General features: G+C 37.4%; 2 protein-coding genes across 13 annotated transcripts in view; both read left to right on the top strand.

Annotated features, from left to right (window-relative positions):
• Klc (kinesin light chain) overlaps window positions 1-791 on the top strand; it is a 60,929-nt gene extending 60,138 nt beyond the window's left edge. For all 12 annotated transcript variants that reach the window (XM_089734903.1, XM_089734894.1, XM_028181411.2 and 9 more), the window contains one exon: window positions 54-791. In XM_089734903.1, coding sequence (XP_089591029.1) covers window positions 54-89 — 36 coding nt within the window. In that variant the 3' untranslated portion in view covers window positions 90-791. The remainder of the gene's footprint in view (window positions 1-53) is intronic.
• Window positions 792-10,057: 9,266 nt separating this feature from the next.
• LOC114248204 (uncharacterized) lies at window positions 10,058-16,083 on the top strand. The gene is made up of 3 exons (XM_028181367.2): window positions 10,058-10,729; window positions 14,564-14,715; window positions 15,933-16,083. Exons 1-3 carry the CDS (start codon window positions 10,453-10,455, stop codon window positions 16,008-16,010), a joined length of 507 nt encoding a protein of 168 aa, XP_028037168.2. The 5' UTR covers window positions 10,058-10,452; the 3' UTR covers window positions 16,011-16,083.
• The last annotated feature ends 546 nt before the right edge of the window (window positions 16,084-16,629 follow it).

Genomic DNA, 16,629 nt, shown 5'->3' with positions numbered 1-16,629 from the left:
TATAAAAAAAGGTAAAGTAAAATAGAATTATCGGTAAATTATGTTATTTACAGCATGAAGCGCGCAAGCTCCCTGTCCGCGCTCAGTAATTCCTCGCCTGGCAGCCCGACGGACCAACTACAACCACGGTAGCTGACACCAACGCAGAAAACGAAACTCATGATCAAATACACAACGTTCACATTTGTCAGATTATTGGCATTACATTCGTGATGTTTGTGCTACAACTGTAATAATTGACAGTTCCGTCATTTATTGGCATGTATGTTTTAAAAGTTTGTGCCTGAAATAAGTAGGTAGATAACTTTAGACGGCATCAGCACAATTGACACTCAAAAGGGCATGAGTTTTTAAAGTTCGCAACACAGACGCGAAATCCGTATTTACAATAACGCACGATACTTTGCATACCTTTTGCGGAAAAATTAATGGTAAATGTCATTTGCGAAAAAGACTTCGGTTAATATTTGGGAATATTTATTTTATGAATCACAGAAAAAAATTGAGCTTACGTAAAACTTAAATCGCTATGTAGGCTGCGGGCATAATTTATCTTCAAACATCAATAATTAAAATACCCTGTAATATTTATGTATATGTTTTTAATTACAAAATAAGTAATAAGTAACCTATGTATTTATTACTCATCTGTATGAAATTTTTGATTAAATATAGAAAACACAAGAATTAATGATTTAGAAAACCAAATATTGTCTTCATTGAACTGTTTAGTTGGTTTGTTCAGAAAAAAATCCAATGAAATAATATAATTGCGTTTTCATAGGTCACGATATCTGTTGTTTTTCATATGACTTCATTCTCCTTACAGTCCGTTTCTTTTCGGTATATGTAAAATATATTTATTAAAAAAAAAACTTCTTCAATATGCCTACATTTTACAATACGTAGTTTAATTTTACACATTTTTTTAAATGAGATCAAGCAATCTTGTATAATATTTCGTCAATACCGATTTCCTGATATCTCAAAGTGAACACTACTATTATACCTGTTGCGGTAAAATTGTTCCCGGAAACGGAACGTGAATAGGGCCCCCATGATCCACGATCGAAACATGAGCTTGAAGACCACAGAATGAGTGCGTCTCGGCAGGGGTAGGCTGGACGATAGTAACTAACCAGCCATGTTTTTTTATTGCTTCGGTTGGTGGACGAGCTCACGGCCCACCTATTGTTAAGTGGTTACCAGAGCACAACGTAAATGCCGCCACCCACCTTGAGATATGATCTAAGGTCTCAGTATAGTTACAACGGTTGCCCCACCCTTCAAACCGAAACGTAGGTATTACTACTTCACGGCAGAAATAGGCAGGGTGGTGGTACCTACCCGTGCGTATTCACAAAGACGTCCTACCACCAGTAAGTGAGTTAGAGTAATAATTTCATAGTGTTCTTACTGACTTTAACCTCATAACACTTAGCTTGTTTCTATATAATGATCTCGCTTATTTATAGTGGATAAGCGACAAATTATTTCGACATCAAATTGACGCAGATTTAAGTAACTAAGTGGATTTCCGGGTTTTTTTCTGCCTAAACCGATAGCCTTGCGAGGACATTTCAGCGTAGCCCTTACATGTAGGGGAGCTCACGGGGCTCAAACCTGACGAAGTTGCTAACACTAACCGTAGCAGAAGCGGGGCTTCGCAGAATCTACCACCGAATCGGAAACGCGACCCACTGAGAAGATCCGGCGAGAAACTGGGCTGTGTCTATGGGTTAATTTACTCGTCGAGCCCTTCGTCGCAAGCGACGGGTTCGGCGAGGACGGTGACCGGTGCTTGAAGTACCTAAAAGCACTGTTAATTGATCGGGAGGATCTGTAATGACGTGAAATTCTAATGATGGGGCAACAATGAACTAAAGATAAATTGCACTTTAACGATAAACAAAACACTATTTGTTAAAAATGTGTAAACCAAGGTTTGTTGTTACGCTTATATGCTTTTTTAATAGTGCCTATTTCATAATTTTAAATATAAATCTTACTTTTACTCGGGAAGAGACGCGTGAGAAATGTATGCTAAAAGTTGGAAGATTGTAATCAACATTAATTCTTATTCAAGTCTATTTACAGTTAAGAAAACGAAGGAATTAAGTTGTTTGTAATGTTTTAGTTTGTAAATTATTTTAAAGTTTATCCAAAATAATTAATGTTTCTGTGAAAAAACACCTTAATAATTATCATGATTGGATGTGAATCTATGTAGAAATGAATATTAGCACATTGTAAGACCGGTGGCATCTGAGATATTTACCTAATGACAGCGCCGGCACCGTATCGACCGCTTAAAATCTAGGCGACGGCAAGATTTGCTTGTTTACAATCAATTACAACGTGAAGAAAATATTTAAAATGTGTTATATTTTCGTAAACCAATAAAAAAATTAAGTTCGGCGTAATCAGCGAAGGCAGATTACCAAGCAAAAGAATCTTGCATTAAAGCAGGGCCGACGTTAAAGCATCAGACCCATGTGCTTAGTGCGAGTTTTTTAACGTTCTCGATCGCGTAAAAGTTAACTCAAATTTGTATGAAGCTAGAACAGCGCCCCTAGCGGCAAGCGTTCCACTCGTCGTTTCCGTAATGCTGAGGATCGTGACTATTGAAAAGACCCGGCTAGAAACTCACTGGGCTGTGTGTGTGGGGTGCCCGCGCGGTCTCTTTCCTTCGATCTTACAGACGAATAATCTCTCTAAGCTATCCGATGCTTTAAACAAAAATACAAATTTGAGTTAACTTTTACACTATCGAGAACGTTAAAAAAAATCGCACTAAGTTAAGCACATTCGAATCCCGCGTTTTCGCAGGGCCGGCGTATAATGTGTTAAGAAACGGATATGTGGAACAGTTTGGTAATGAAGATTTGGGTCGTTTTCAATTTTGCGGCGTAAAAAAGTAACGATTTCATGAATTTAAACTTTCTCTAATTCTTTGTATTTAGGCGTGTTCAGAATAAAAAATGCTTCATCACAATCAAGTCAATCATTCATTTATTGTTAATATTATATAATATTCATTTATATTTTTCATTTTACGCATCTGATAACGCCAACACGGATGACAATTTATAACAATAACTTTTTTTAAAACATAACTATATAACTGGATATGTATAGCCCTTTCTTTGTGTATGTAAGCTTTTAGAAAAAAATCTTCAACATCCCTGATGGTTGATATTGACTTCTAGATGATTATCTTAAGTCTGAACGGTCAAGATCCTGTGGATTCGGGGATTAGTGATGTTCAGGGAATGACTGATTGTAATGTAATGGATAATGGATAGGGTTGGTGTGATCTGAAGAAAAATTATAAATAATACATTAAAAAAAACAGGAATTTCGCCATTAAATTTATACTTTACAGTCTGACAGATGTTATGCTAGTCTTCATTCCAGATATTTATTTTTCCAGTAGCCTATAGCACTTTAATTAGATTTATTTTTAGTAATGTATCATTATTGTGTGATAGAAAAAAACAAAAACATAGAAGAAGAAAACATTTTGACCTTTTTAGGTTAGCAAAATCTAAAAAGGTGAAAATTTCGTTTATGTAACAAAATTATTATTAGTTAAAAATGATATCAATATCATAATTTGGATGAATCCTTAACAATTTGGAATGATAGCACCGGTTTTGTTACTTCCAATGCATTAGATTCAATGTGCTTTTGTAAATCATTAGATAAACTAAATCTTACCTACCGCATTGATTTTATATTTAAATTTGTTAAATCTATAATTTGAAGATAAAAAAGTGATCGATATAATGTTTTTTTTTTAACTTATTCCAATGTACCTACCTCTCCTTGAATTTCAATGTACCACTGAAATGCTTTTCCCATTTCAGAGTATGACTGCTAAAATTACAACAGTAAATTTATGTGGTATAATGAAAAATAAAATATTAATATTAAGAAACAGTCGCTTGTGCACAATGTGCATGGGTATGCGCTTTAAGGCTTAAAATATTAAAATGTAAACTGAACAATTACAATTATTCAATTACATTTTTGGCGTTTACCAAAAAACAAGAATTTTGTATTAAGCCACGCACCGCTTTTGCTAGGGTCAGTGTTAGTAAATTCTCTCAGGTTGAGCCCATGAGCTCACCTACTCGTCTGGGCGTAGCTGAAATAGCCCCTCAGACTACCCGCGAATAGGTAGGTAAAAAGTACTTTTTTGTCTTATACGTTTTTTCGGTACTAAACTATATTGTATTCATATTACAATACAATACATTTGGTATAATGTAGGTACTATGGTGTCCGAAATATTATAACAATTAGTGTCGTGGATACAAATATAATGAAGTGACCGACTATAAATAAAGAGGCATTTGACTTTAATAGTGTCTGTTATACTCATCACGGTGCAACGGGAACCGACTGGTTGGGACACAGGGTTGTCAAACGTATCAATTTTTGTGCTTGTAATTTACTTTTCATTTATTTTTATGTTAACAACGAATTTATTTTATATTTTAGATGTGTGGACGAGCTCACGGTCTACCTGATGTTAAGTGGTTACCGGAGCGAATAGAAATCTACAACGTAAACGCCGCCACCCACATTGAGGTATAAGTTCTAAGTTCTCAAGTATAGTTACAAAGGCTGCCCCACCCTTCAAACCGAAACGCATTACTGCTTCAAGGCAATCAATCAGAAATAGGTGGGGTGGTGGCACCTACCCGTGCGGACTCACAAGAGATCCTACAACCAGTAGTAATCTGTTTTCATATCTAGGAATCGATACATTTACATTACGAATTCGATAGATTTTCGTGTTTGACGTACCTACATGTGTTCGTCATACGGTTGTAATAAGTGAAGTGAGTGCAGTGGGAGTCGTGATACGTGACCACATGTTGCAGACTTGTCGCACGTAGGCACGTAGTTAACGGTAGCCAGCGGCTTGGCTCTGCCCCTGGCATTGCTGTCGTCCACGAGCGACGGTAACCACTCACCATCAGGTGGGCCGTATGCTCGTCTGCCTATACGGTAATTAAAAAAACTTCGTTAGTTTGGTAGCGTGTGTGCACAGACACAGATAATTCTTTAACAGCTCTTCCATTATTTTTTACTATTTATTATCTATGCTAATATTACAAAGCTGAAGAGTTTGTTTTTTTGAACGCGCTAATCTCAGGGACTACTGGTCCGATTTCAAAAATTCCTCCAGTGCTAGATAGCTCATTTATTGAGGAAGGCTATAGGCTATAGCTATATAGCATCACGCTAAGATAAGAGCACAAATAAAGAATGCTTCAAAATCGGGGTTTTAACAGCGCCTAGCATTTTATAATTCAAAAGTATTTTAAGTATTTTCTACAAAGAGTCGCGGGCAAAAGTTAGTAGATTAAGAAGCTTGATGTCATTTGTGACAGCCCTGAACAAAATTAATTTCGTCATCATCGCATTGAATGAAATAAAATTTTTAATTTAATTACAATATAATTTTTAGATATTACTTCATTATGACCGAACGTTTTGAAGCTAATTTAGTTTTTATTTCTACACGTGAATACGTTTAAAGTATCCGCAGATTAGTCATGTATGGCCAATAATATATTGTTCAATTCATTCTCCTGTCTCTTCAAAGGAATAGCGCGTTTTCCTTATACAAACGGAAAAAGTACAAGCTAACAAAATCTTTACTATCCTTTCAAAGGCTTTAGCTGTGATTCTAATTCTAGTGATACAAAATAAGTTCAAATTTATAGAATACTACAAAGAGAAGACGTGTGGCGGGTAGCCATCATACAACGCAAGATAATTGACAGATGCCTGAATCCCGCTTACATTTTCAAGATAAAGTGCATATATACAAGTTCCGAACAACAACATTCGGACCGTCGGTCTACCGAGCAATATCACCCGCTCGGTGGAAGATCTTCCCTTTGTCGTATATCTCTCCAAAGGTGTTTTATGAAGCGACCGACGGTGCAAAAGACCGGGACCTAAAAGCTTATCTAGAAAATGTCGTTAGCACCAAACAAGTTGACGTCAGATATCCCATTCATTCACTGATGCCGTTACAAATACAATTCAAAGTATTTAAATATTCGTTCGGTTCGTCGATAATCCCATTATCACGGATCGTTTGGAACCTCTGGGTCTGCGGAGGGACTTCGGTTCCCTCTGTATTTTGTACCGTATTATCCATGGGGAGTGTTCTGAGGAACTGTTTGAGATGATCCCATTATCCCGTTTTTAACATCACCGCGCCGGAGTAGAGTCCATCCATACTACCTGGAACCACTGCGGTCATCCACAGTGCGTTTCCAGAGATCTTCATGACATGTCCTTCTTCAAACGAGGCTTGTGGAGAGTATTAAACGGTAGGCAGCGTCTTGGCACTGTCCCTGGCATTGCTGACGTCCAAGAGCGACGGTAACCACTTACCATAAAGTGGGCCGTATGCTCGTCTCCATTATAGGCCAATAAAAAAAAATAGAGCTGCGTGTGCTATCCAAAAGTTAAATCGTAGAAAACAAAGCTTCTTTTTTCAAATTGAAAAAGAAAAACAATAACATTGAATAAGAAATGTAAAATGTGTAAGTCAACGTGCTTTTATCACTGGCACGTTATAAGCTCGTATAAAAAGCAAATAGAATGTATGGTGAAGGAACGACGTATTGATTGCTGTGGATACAGCTGCCAAAACAAGGACTCATGAGGGTGAGCACGAGAACGGCACCACAGAGTATGAAACATGTAGTAACTTTTATGTCTAATAAAATTATAATTAACAAAAAAAAACCTTTTCTAATAAGTGATTTTATTTTGCATTTTCTCATCTAGGGCAACATTAACAACTTTACTTATAAGTTAAATTTCTCTTTCACGAATTTGTTTACACATTTTTAAATAAAAATCAGAAATTAAAATTATATTATAACGAGAAGAAAAAAAAACAAGCATTTACAAATAGACAAACTCACGGCCCGCCCGTTAAAAGATCAAGTCTGAATTGCATTGAAACTATATATTATGCATTCTGTATTTTCTAAATTTACAAATTCTAATTTCACAAATTTATTGAAACCATATATTTCCTTCATCGTGAAAATTATTCGTTACCTTACCTTATTATTACCAGCTTAATTGTTTCCAAAAATAAATACCTACAGGAGAATAGCATGCGCAGACTCACATCTGTAAGTACCTACGAATATTATCGAATGATAGGTACATTTAAATTTTTATTTGTACGCTGTTTGATAACAGTGCGACATTGCGATTTGCAATCTGTCGCAGAGCTTATAATCGTCGTTACCTAAAATTATCCTAAAAAGACTGTGCCAGTGTTCAAATTACGTAGGCAGGTACCAATTTTTTTTATCAAATACGTAGGTATATCTAATACATCCTCAATAATAATTTCCACAACGAAAGAATAACATTGTGTAATAAAAATGAAACCAGCAAAAATTAAAATATGCTTACTATACTATTGAGACTTCCTCATATCTGACACGTAGTATTCGTGTTATGATATCTAGGGACTCCGATAACCTATAAACATGGGGAGGGTCGTCTATGCAATAAAAAACAACTGAATCTCACTTGCCTACCGTGAACAGTACATGAGTCTCAAGAACGTCCAATTCCCTGTAGACATACTGGTTCTAATTTCAACTACGACAGAGTAATTTAATAAATCGAATTACTCCATGAATCGACACAAGAAATATGTTTGATTTTTTTAATGCACATTTTTGACGCCTTATGAAAGATCTTCACTAAATATTATTTCAGTTAGTTATTTATAGTTTCGAATGCCCTGATCTTTTTTAGTTGCCATTTTTGAGGAGATAGAGTTCAAGTGACGGAAGCTTTGTTGTATTGTTTTATTAGCGAACACGGCAGTCGAGTCGGAGTCTAATTGGTCTTAAATGTTTACTGCACGTAGACAAACAACGTACGTCGCATAACGTCACACAGACGTCAGTATTTTCCTCAACTACCTGGAGTTGTGTCTACATTAATTATGTTTTTTTTTTCCTACCTAAGCTGAGAGCCTTGAGAGACTATATCAGCATAACCTTAACTAGTAGGTGAGCTCACGGGGTTCAAACCTGACGACGTTGCAAACACGAACCCTAGCAAGAGCCGTGCTTCGCAGAATCTACCACAGGATCGGAAACGCGACCGACTGAGAAGATCCGGCGAGAAACTCAGTGGGCTGTGTCTGAGGGTTAATTTACTCGTCGAGCCCTTCGTCGCAAGCGACGGGTTCGACGAGAACGATGACTGGTGCTTGAGGTACCTAGAAGCACCGTTAATGGATAAGGAAAATTTAGTGAGCTTATCTCCATAATAAGAATTATTTTTAGCTAGGGTCAGTGTTAGCAACTCTCCGGTTTGAGCCCCGTGAGCTCACCTACAAACGTTAGGGCAAAGCTGAAATAGCCTCTCAAGGCTATCAGCATAGGTAGGGAAAAAAAATCACTAAAATTCTATTTTTTACGTTATCATAGACTTCAAATCTAGCTTTCCCCGATGTTTTATTTAATACTTTCTTAAAACGTTTATCTGTTGACTGATATATTCATTTATCTTTCGGTATCACTTCAATTGCTTCTTGAAGAAGAACCTTGACTTGTTTAGTCTTGAATTTTACTTGAATCTTGAATTTTTACTGGTGGTAGGACGTATTGTGAGCCCGCACAAGTAGGTACCACCACCCCGCCTATTTCTGCCGTGAAGCAGTAATGCGTTTCGGTTTTAAGCGTGGGGAAGCTGTTGTAACTATACTTGAGACCTTAGAACTTATATCTCAAGGTGGGTGGCGCATTTACGTTGTAGATGTCTATGCGCTCCAGTAACCACTTAACACTAGGTGGGCTGTGAGCTTGTCCACCCATCTAAGCAATAAATAGAAAAAAGAATTCAGATTACCTCCTGATGCGACATTTAATTCTTATTACAACTAGCAGGAAGAAGTACATTTATCATTTAAATAGTTAAAATAAATGTTCTACACGTCTTATACCGTGAGAAATGAAGGGCAAAGGGCGTCCCAACGACCCTCCCGAGGGAATTTTGCCAACACGAATATAAATATATCGTTTAAGAGATTGATAGATAAAAAATATTTCCTCTAATGTCATATAGGTATTTGCAGCAAGCGGATGTAGGTTGTAACGTTAATGTTTTATTAATGTATTAGGATGACAATTTTTAACTACCTTGAGCTTAAGTCATTTGCTTCTTATTTGTGTAGATGTTCATGGTATAAATTGGTCATCGGAGTACATAGACATGATTGAGTGACTGCATCCACACATTCAGACTTGAAGTCGAATTATCAATCGAATTCCATAATGGCGGTCCGATCCTTATTGTCTTCGTTCGTTCTAATATGAATTTAAAAAAGTTACTAAGGTCAATAAAATTAAATTCACAAGTTTATAGTCCAAGTCGTCGTGGCCTAAAGGATAAAACGTCCGCTGCATTCGTGTTCGAATCCCGTTCGAGCAATTTTTCGAATGAAATACGTACTTAACAAATGTTCACGATTGACTTCTACGGTGAAGGAATAACATCGTGTAATAAAAATCAAACCCACAAAATAAAAATTTGCATAAATACTGGCGGTAGAACCTCTTGTGTGTCCGCATGGTTAGGTACCACCACCCTGCCTATTTCTGCCGTGAAGCCGTAATGTGTTTCGGTTTGAAGGGTGGGGCAGCCGTTGTAACTATACCTACTGAGATTTTAGAAATCATATCTCAAGGTGGGTGATGGCATTTACGTTGTAGATTTCTATGGGCTCCGGTAACCACTTAACACCAGGTGGGTTGTGAGCTCGTCCACCCATCTGTACATTTAAAAAAAGTTCATAAGGATAAAGAACAAAAATTGCATTAGTTTCAGTTTTGAAGTAATACAGTTATTTTCAGTGGATCAGCCCCTTTTGTGCTTTATTCGTGAAGATTCATGTTTATTAAAAACTTTATCTTCAAATTTTCAACGTTTTCGATAAATTCATTATTACTGCTCTATACGGAAACCTAAAATTAAGGTACTACGTTGATAGAAATATATTTAAAAATTACAATAATATATCGACGCTACGGTACGAAGTCTTAAAGACAGACTCCGCCCACCGCTGTCCCCGCCTACATCGCCGCGTACGCCGCTTGTCCTGATTGACACTTAAAATCAGTCCAGGATTCAAGAGCTTAACAGCAGCCCAAACTGTTCGGACGTTTGTCAACTCGAAAATTTTCATTATTCGAAAATAATTTTAATTAATTAATTAATTCGTATCTTCAAATAAGAAAAGTTTCTTTCGTTCGTATTTTGTTTAATATGTGTCAACAGTGGTCCTTTAAAAGTGTTTTACGTTGAGTCATTATATTCGCATACATTGATTTGTTGTTTTTTTGAACCTTAAAAAACAGCGCTCGGAAAGGCAGATGTAAAATGGAATACATTAGAACAGATATTCAAGCTTACGAAGACACTGATAAATATGTTTACGAGACGAACATACAAAGCTATCAACCGAACTATTACGAATCTTACGCTAACGTGGACTGCCCAAGGGAAATTCTTCCCCAGAATTATATGCAGATGTTTTACGAATATCATCCGGAAAGAGATGAAGATGACTGGTGGAGTTCGTGGGATGATTCTGTGCTGGTGAAGGAGGAAATCGAAGGGGACACTAGTGCTGCTGGTTCCAGTATTAGTGATGAAGGTATGTAGTTGGTTTTGCGTTAATCGATTCAGGATTTTTTCAGCTTGATATAGTCATTTTTGTCGGTAGAAACAATGTAATAGGAATTTTGTCCTCACCTTTTTTTTTATTGCTTAGATGGGTCAACGAGCTCACAGCCCACCTGGTGCTAAGTGGTTACTGGAGCCCATAGACATCTACAACGTAAATACGCCACCCACCTTGAGATATAAGTTCTAAGGTCTCAGTATAGTTACAACGGCTGCTCCACTCTTTTAAGCCGAAACGCATTACTGCTTCACGGCAGAAATTGTTAATCGATTAATCAATCGGTTAATCGATTCAGGATTTTTTCAGCTTGATGTACTCATTTTTGTCGGTATGCTAGGTTCGTCGTAGAAACGATGCAATACGAGTTTTGTCCTCATGTCTCAAGATATGGTGGTGGCTTGCCTGAAGCTTGAATTCAAATTGAAAATAATAAAAAAAGGTAAGCAGGCGATGGACCCGTTATGAGTGAAATTCTTTATTGTCAATAAATTTAATATTATGTAGTTTTAAAACAAAAACAAAAAATTCGCCTAAATAGTAAACTGAACCAATCCTAATTTTTTTATCCTGTTGATACTCAGGTTTTACTCATATTAGAGCGAAGTTATAAAGTTATTGACTTACTGTCGTGTCATCGAACCTTGATTCGTTTGCAAATTAATAAGATAATCGCACGTCTTGAAGTCCTTTGAAATGTTGCGTTCAAAGATTCCGTTACAAACATTAACATGCCAACTTATTAAAGCGTGCTACAATACTATCTTTCATTGAATATTTTCTCTATATATTTTAGCTCTAATTAAGCTCTATGACGGACGGCCCGAGTGGGTACGGCATGTGTAATCTTACCTCAATACCCTTGTCTATAGACAATGGCATGCATACACATCCCATTAGGCGGTATGCTAAACTACATATAAAACACCCAGTAAATATCTTTCTGCCGGTGGTGGGACGTCTTTTGACGTCACAAGTGCAAGAGCTTTCCGGTTTGAAGGCACTCCACACATATAGACTTAGAACTCATGTCTCAAGGTGAAAAGCGGCATTTACACTGATGATGTCTATGGGCTTCGAGGACCACTTCTCACCAGGTTTGCCGTGAGTTTACTCATCAGTTTAAGCAAAAAAAAAAACAAAAAGGGACAATAATATAAATAACAATAGCGCGTTTGTGATTGTACTGAGATCTTAGAACTTATATCTCAAGGTGGGTGGCGCATTTACGGTTGTAGATGTCTATGGGCTCCAGTAACCACTTAACACCAGGTGGGCTGTGAGCTCGTCCACCCATCTAAGCAATAAAAATTAAAAAAATGCATATGAAGTTCGTTGACCGAAATTGCCTTCCACTAGATGTGTCGTGAGATAGATTTACGGATTAAAGATAGATATATTGATTGTTCCAAATATATTAAAATGATACTCGAGGAAAACTAGAAGCCTTCAACGAAAGTAGTAAAATATTTTTCTTCAACTGCCATCTAGCGAACTTTGGTGTAAAGATGACTAGAACCTTTTTTGTGAACTACTGCTGAGAAACCAGGTAGTCATAGTTATAGTCATCTAAATAAAATTTAATAGAGTCCGAATTAAGAAAGAGAGAGAGATTGAGAAGAGAAGGCTCTTGAAGTTTCTTAAGAAGCGACATGTTATGAATGAAAATATATTTTGAATTAATGATTTACTGACAGCTTGAACATTTTTTTCACTTATCTGTTGGTTGCATAGATTATACCTACACTAATAAATTATAATTCCATCCTTAATTCCTTCGATTTTTGTGAGTGGTCGACATAATTTGAAGTCGTCGTGGCCTAAGAGATAAGACGTCCGGTGCATTCGTGTTGAACCATGCACCTGTGTTCGAATCCCAGGCGGGTACCAATTTCTCTAATGAATTACGTACTCAACACATGTTCACGATTGACTTTCACGGTGAAGGAATAACATCGTGTAATAAAAGTGAAACCCGCAAAATTATAATTTGCGTAATTACTGGTGGTAGGACCTCTTGTGAGTCCGCGCGGGTAGGTACCACCGCCCTGCCTATTTCTGCCGTGAAGCAGTAAAGCGTTTCGGTTTGAGGGGTGGGGCAGCCGTTGTAACTATACTGAGATCTTAGAACTTATATCTCAAGGTGGGTGGTGCATTTACGTCGTAGATGTCCATGGGCTCCAGTAACCACTTAACATCAGGTGGGCTGTGAGATCGTCCACCCATCTAAGCAAAAAAAAAAAATTATTAGAATTAATTTTACGATTTCATGTAGCGTTTTGTTATTGCCGTTATACAATTATTGTCATCGACGTCTCAAATATCTTAGAGTTTTTGTGGTCATGGACGATGGAAACATTAGATTTAATTATTAGACTTTCTACTTTAACTGTATTATCTATGTACGTCTTAGCTTAGTGTATACCTGCTTCCTTTGTTTACTACACGGGAAGCGATAAAACTGTAATGGCGTGCAGATGTCAGCGCCGGCGCCAAACGACACAAGCTTGAGTAATACGCACGACGTAAACCAGACAATAGGTTTCGCGCGTTTACGATGAAAAGTCAGGTGGTTTTAATGGCGTGTACTGTGTTTATGTACAGGTAGACACAGTACACACGCATCTGTACATAAACTGCAAATTGCTATATAGATAGTTTGCAAAATTCATTTAGGAAACATACAGGTATACCGAAATATGTAATTATTTTTAGGTCAAAAATATTTCCAACTTATTTTTTTTGTTGCTTATGTGGTTGGACGAGCTCACGGCTCACCTGATGTTAAGTGGACACCGGAGCCCATAGACATGTAAATTCCGCTACCCATTTTGAGATATAAGTTCTAAGGTCTCAGTATGTTACAACGGCTGCCCCACCCTTCAAACTGAAACGCATTACTGTTTCACGACCGAAATAGGCGGGGTGGTGGTACCTACCCGTGCGGACTCACAAGAGGTCCTACCACCAGTGCTAGATTCGGATGCCTATTTAATATAAACAAGTAAAAAGTTGGTAGGTTTTAACCATAGATGAATTGTATATTTATATGTATAGTTTCTCGCCGGATCTTCTCAGCGGGTCGCGATTCCGATCCGGTGGTAGATTCTGCGAAGCACTGCTCTTGCTAGGGCTAGTGCTAGCAAATTCTCTCAGGTTGAGTCCGTGAGGTCACATACCCGTCAGGGCGTAGCCGAAATAACCTCTCAGGCTACCGGCGAATAGGTAGGGAAAAAATAGATTAATATTTCCAATGTTTTCAATACTGTAGTTTTCGTGATCACACGGACGACTGAAAATTGTAATTTTAAAAATTCGAAACGTCTGAAATAATATTATTATAGTAAAAAAAACGAATAGTTTTAGTTAAGAATAAGATATCGACGCTTGAAAGGCAAACGTGACTAAGCAACAATGCGTGAACTTTACAGTAGACTAATTTAAAGTTGAAATTAATTTAAAATATACCCACCTGAGAAATACCTGAAAAAAATTCTATTTTAACGAATCTAGCTGTAGGATTGAAATGATTTTAATATACCTAGAAATATATTATTTTTTGCGCATCGAATATGGTTATTGCCTATCATTTATGTACAAAGCAGTTGTTGTCGCTTAGTCACGTTTGCCTTTCAAGCGTCGATATGTAATTCTTTTTTCGAATAATATTTACCAATGATTCGTATTCGTGTCTGCGTATGCATTTTAATTTGTGGAATCGCGTCCCGATTCTGACTTCAATAAACTATAATGAATTGATTAAATCCGAATGAATGATGAAATAATAGTGATGCATTCTAATTACAGGACTACAATCTCCCGCAGGCAACCGCAAGGAGCGCACGGCCTTCACCAAAGCGCAAATCAAGAGTTTGGAGGCAGAATTCGCACGAGCCAATTACTTGACGAGACTTCGGAGATACGAGATTGCAGTGGCCCTGCACTTGACTGAGAGACAGGTTATATTCATATTGCGTTTATAACGTACTTCTTAACATATTAATCAGATTAAGAAACTCTTTAAATATCATTCATCATCATTATCCTGCCCTTCTCCCAGTTACCTGGGGTCGGCGCAACATGTTTTCTCCTTCCATACTCTTCTATCATATACCATTTCTTCGCTCATTCCCCTCTTACCCATATCGTCTTTCAAGCAATCCATCCACTTCTTCTTAGGTCTACCTCTTCCTCTATATCCATCCACATTCATAGTTAACATTTTCTTACCAATCTTATTTTCATCTCGTCTCATCACATGTCCATACCGTCCCAAACGCACACTTCTCAGCTTCTCTGTCACAGGTGCCACTTTCAGACTTCCTCTAACATATTCATTTCGTATTCTATCCGTTCTCGTTACTCCACACATCCATCGCAACATTCCCATCTCTGCTGCATGCAATCGCCTTTCATAAGACACTATTTAAAATATTAAAAAAAAAAAAACGTGTGGCACTCGGGGACTACCGCGGTGAAGCTATTGCAAAGCATTTTTTTGTCAACTTATGCAATTACAAGTAGACAATAATAATTTAATATTAAAAAAATAATAAAAATAAGACCACGCTATATTTATAAACATTAACAAAAGCAAAACATTAACTGTCCCCTTCACACTCATAAGCTAGACCGCGTGAGAGACAGATGGGCAGACTTTTCATGATGCTCATGCAGTGCGACGTCACGCCGCGCGCTTATTCACAAACACTACACCAGCGCAACGTGTGAATCTGTTGAACGCGAGCTACATAGTAGGCGTAGTGGGGGTGTCAGGATATTTTCGTTACGGAATTTCTTGATTCAGTCGCCGCGCTCTAGGCCCGCGATAGAAGCTATGCAGTAGCTTAAAAACAGATATATAGTTGAATCAAATAATTAAGGTATTTTGCGACTGAAAATTTAATACCATAAACATTTCGTTAATCATTAACTACTTTTTACACTAATTGATAGCGTAAAAATCAGTGACTATTACTGTAGGTACCTTACATAGCGACAAATATCGGTACTAGGTCGAAGTCTTTGTTAAAATTTATGTTTCGTGTTCTTGTCTCGAATATGTATGCTTACTTTTATTATTGACTTTAATGTATATACTTTGAATGATTAACATTGATCCGCGCTCAGTCAGTAGGTATCTACAGTCGGCATCATTACAGCAATTGGTTTACAGGTCAAAGTCTGGTTTCAAAACAGGAGAATGAAATGGAAGAGGACTAAGGGGGCTAAACATAACAAGAAAAAGGATTGAAGTTATCACACGAGACTGTGCGCTAATGTTTTTAATCAAACCCTAACGATAATAAATGTAATTAACATGGGAACGTGTTTTTTTTCATTAAATTATTATTAGCTATGGAGGGTAGAGGTAAGGAGCACCATCTTGTTTATAATGGACAAATTGAAACTGTCCACCTGTAAACAACAAGTTATTGTTGTAAGAATCACCAAAATAGCGCTAGTGTAGAAAGTGGAAATGATATTCAAATCCTTCCACTTGCTATTATGGCGCTTAATTTTTAACCTTAATTTTTTTTATTGCTTAATGGACGGACGATCTCACGGCCCATCTGGAGTTAAGTGGTTACCGGAGCCCATAGACATCTACAATATAAATGCCGCCACCCACCTTCAGACATGAGTTGTAAGGTTTCACTTTTAACAGTACAACGGCTGCCCCGGCCTTCCAACCGAAACGCATTACTGCTTCACGGCAGAAATAGGTAGGGTGGTGGTGCCCACCCGTGTGGACTCACAAGACGTCCTACCACCAGTAATTACGCAAATTATAATTTTGCGTGTTTGATTTTTATTCCACGATGTTAATCTTTCACCGTGGAAGACAATTGTAAACATTTGTTAAGTACGTA

Source organism: Bombyx mandarina, chromosome 18, assembly GCF_030267445.1.
Source record: "Bombyx mandarina strain Sakado chromosome 18, ASM3026744v2".
Classification (NCBI taxonomy): domain Eukaryota; kingdom Metazoa; phylum Arthropoda; class Insecta; order Lepidoptera; family Bombycidae; genus Bombyx; species Bombyx mandarina.
The sequence above is the reverse complement of the archived record's forward strand: the minus strand, read 5'-3'. Positions and strand labels throughout refer to the sequence as shown.

Bases quoted from the DNA above. Each gene is read 5' to 3' on its own strand.
- LOC114248204 (XM_028181367.2), top strand. From the start codon at position 10,453: ATGGAATACATTAGAACAGATATTCAAGCTTACGAAGACACTGATAAA. The intron at 10,730-14,563 runs GTATGTAGTTGG...TTCTAATTACAG, and splicing joins TTCCAGTATTAGTGATGAAG to GACTACAATCTCCCGCAGGC. The intron at 14,716-15,932 runs GTTATATTCATA...ATTGGTTTACAG, and splicing joins TGCACTTGACTGAGAGACAG to GTCAAAGTCTGGTTTCAAAA.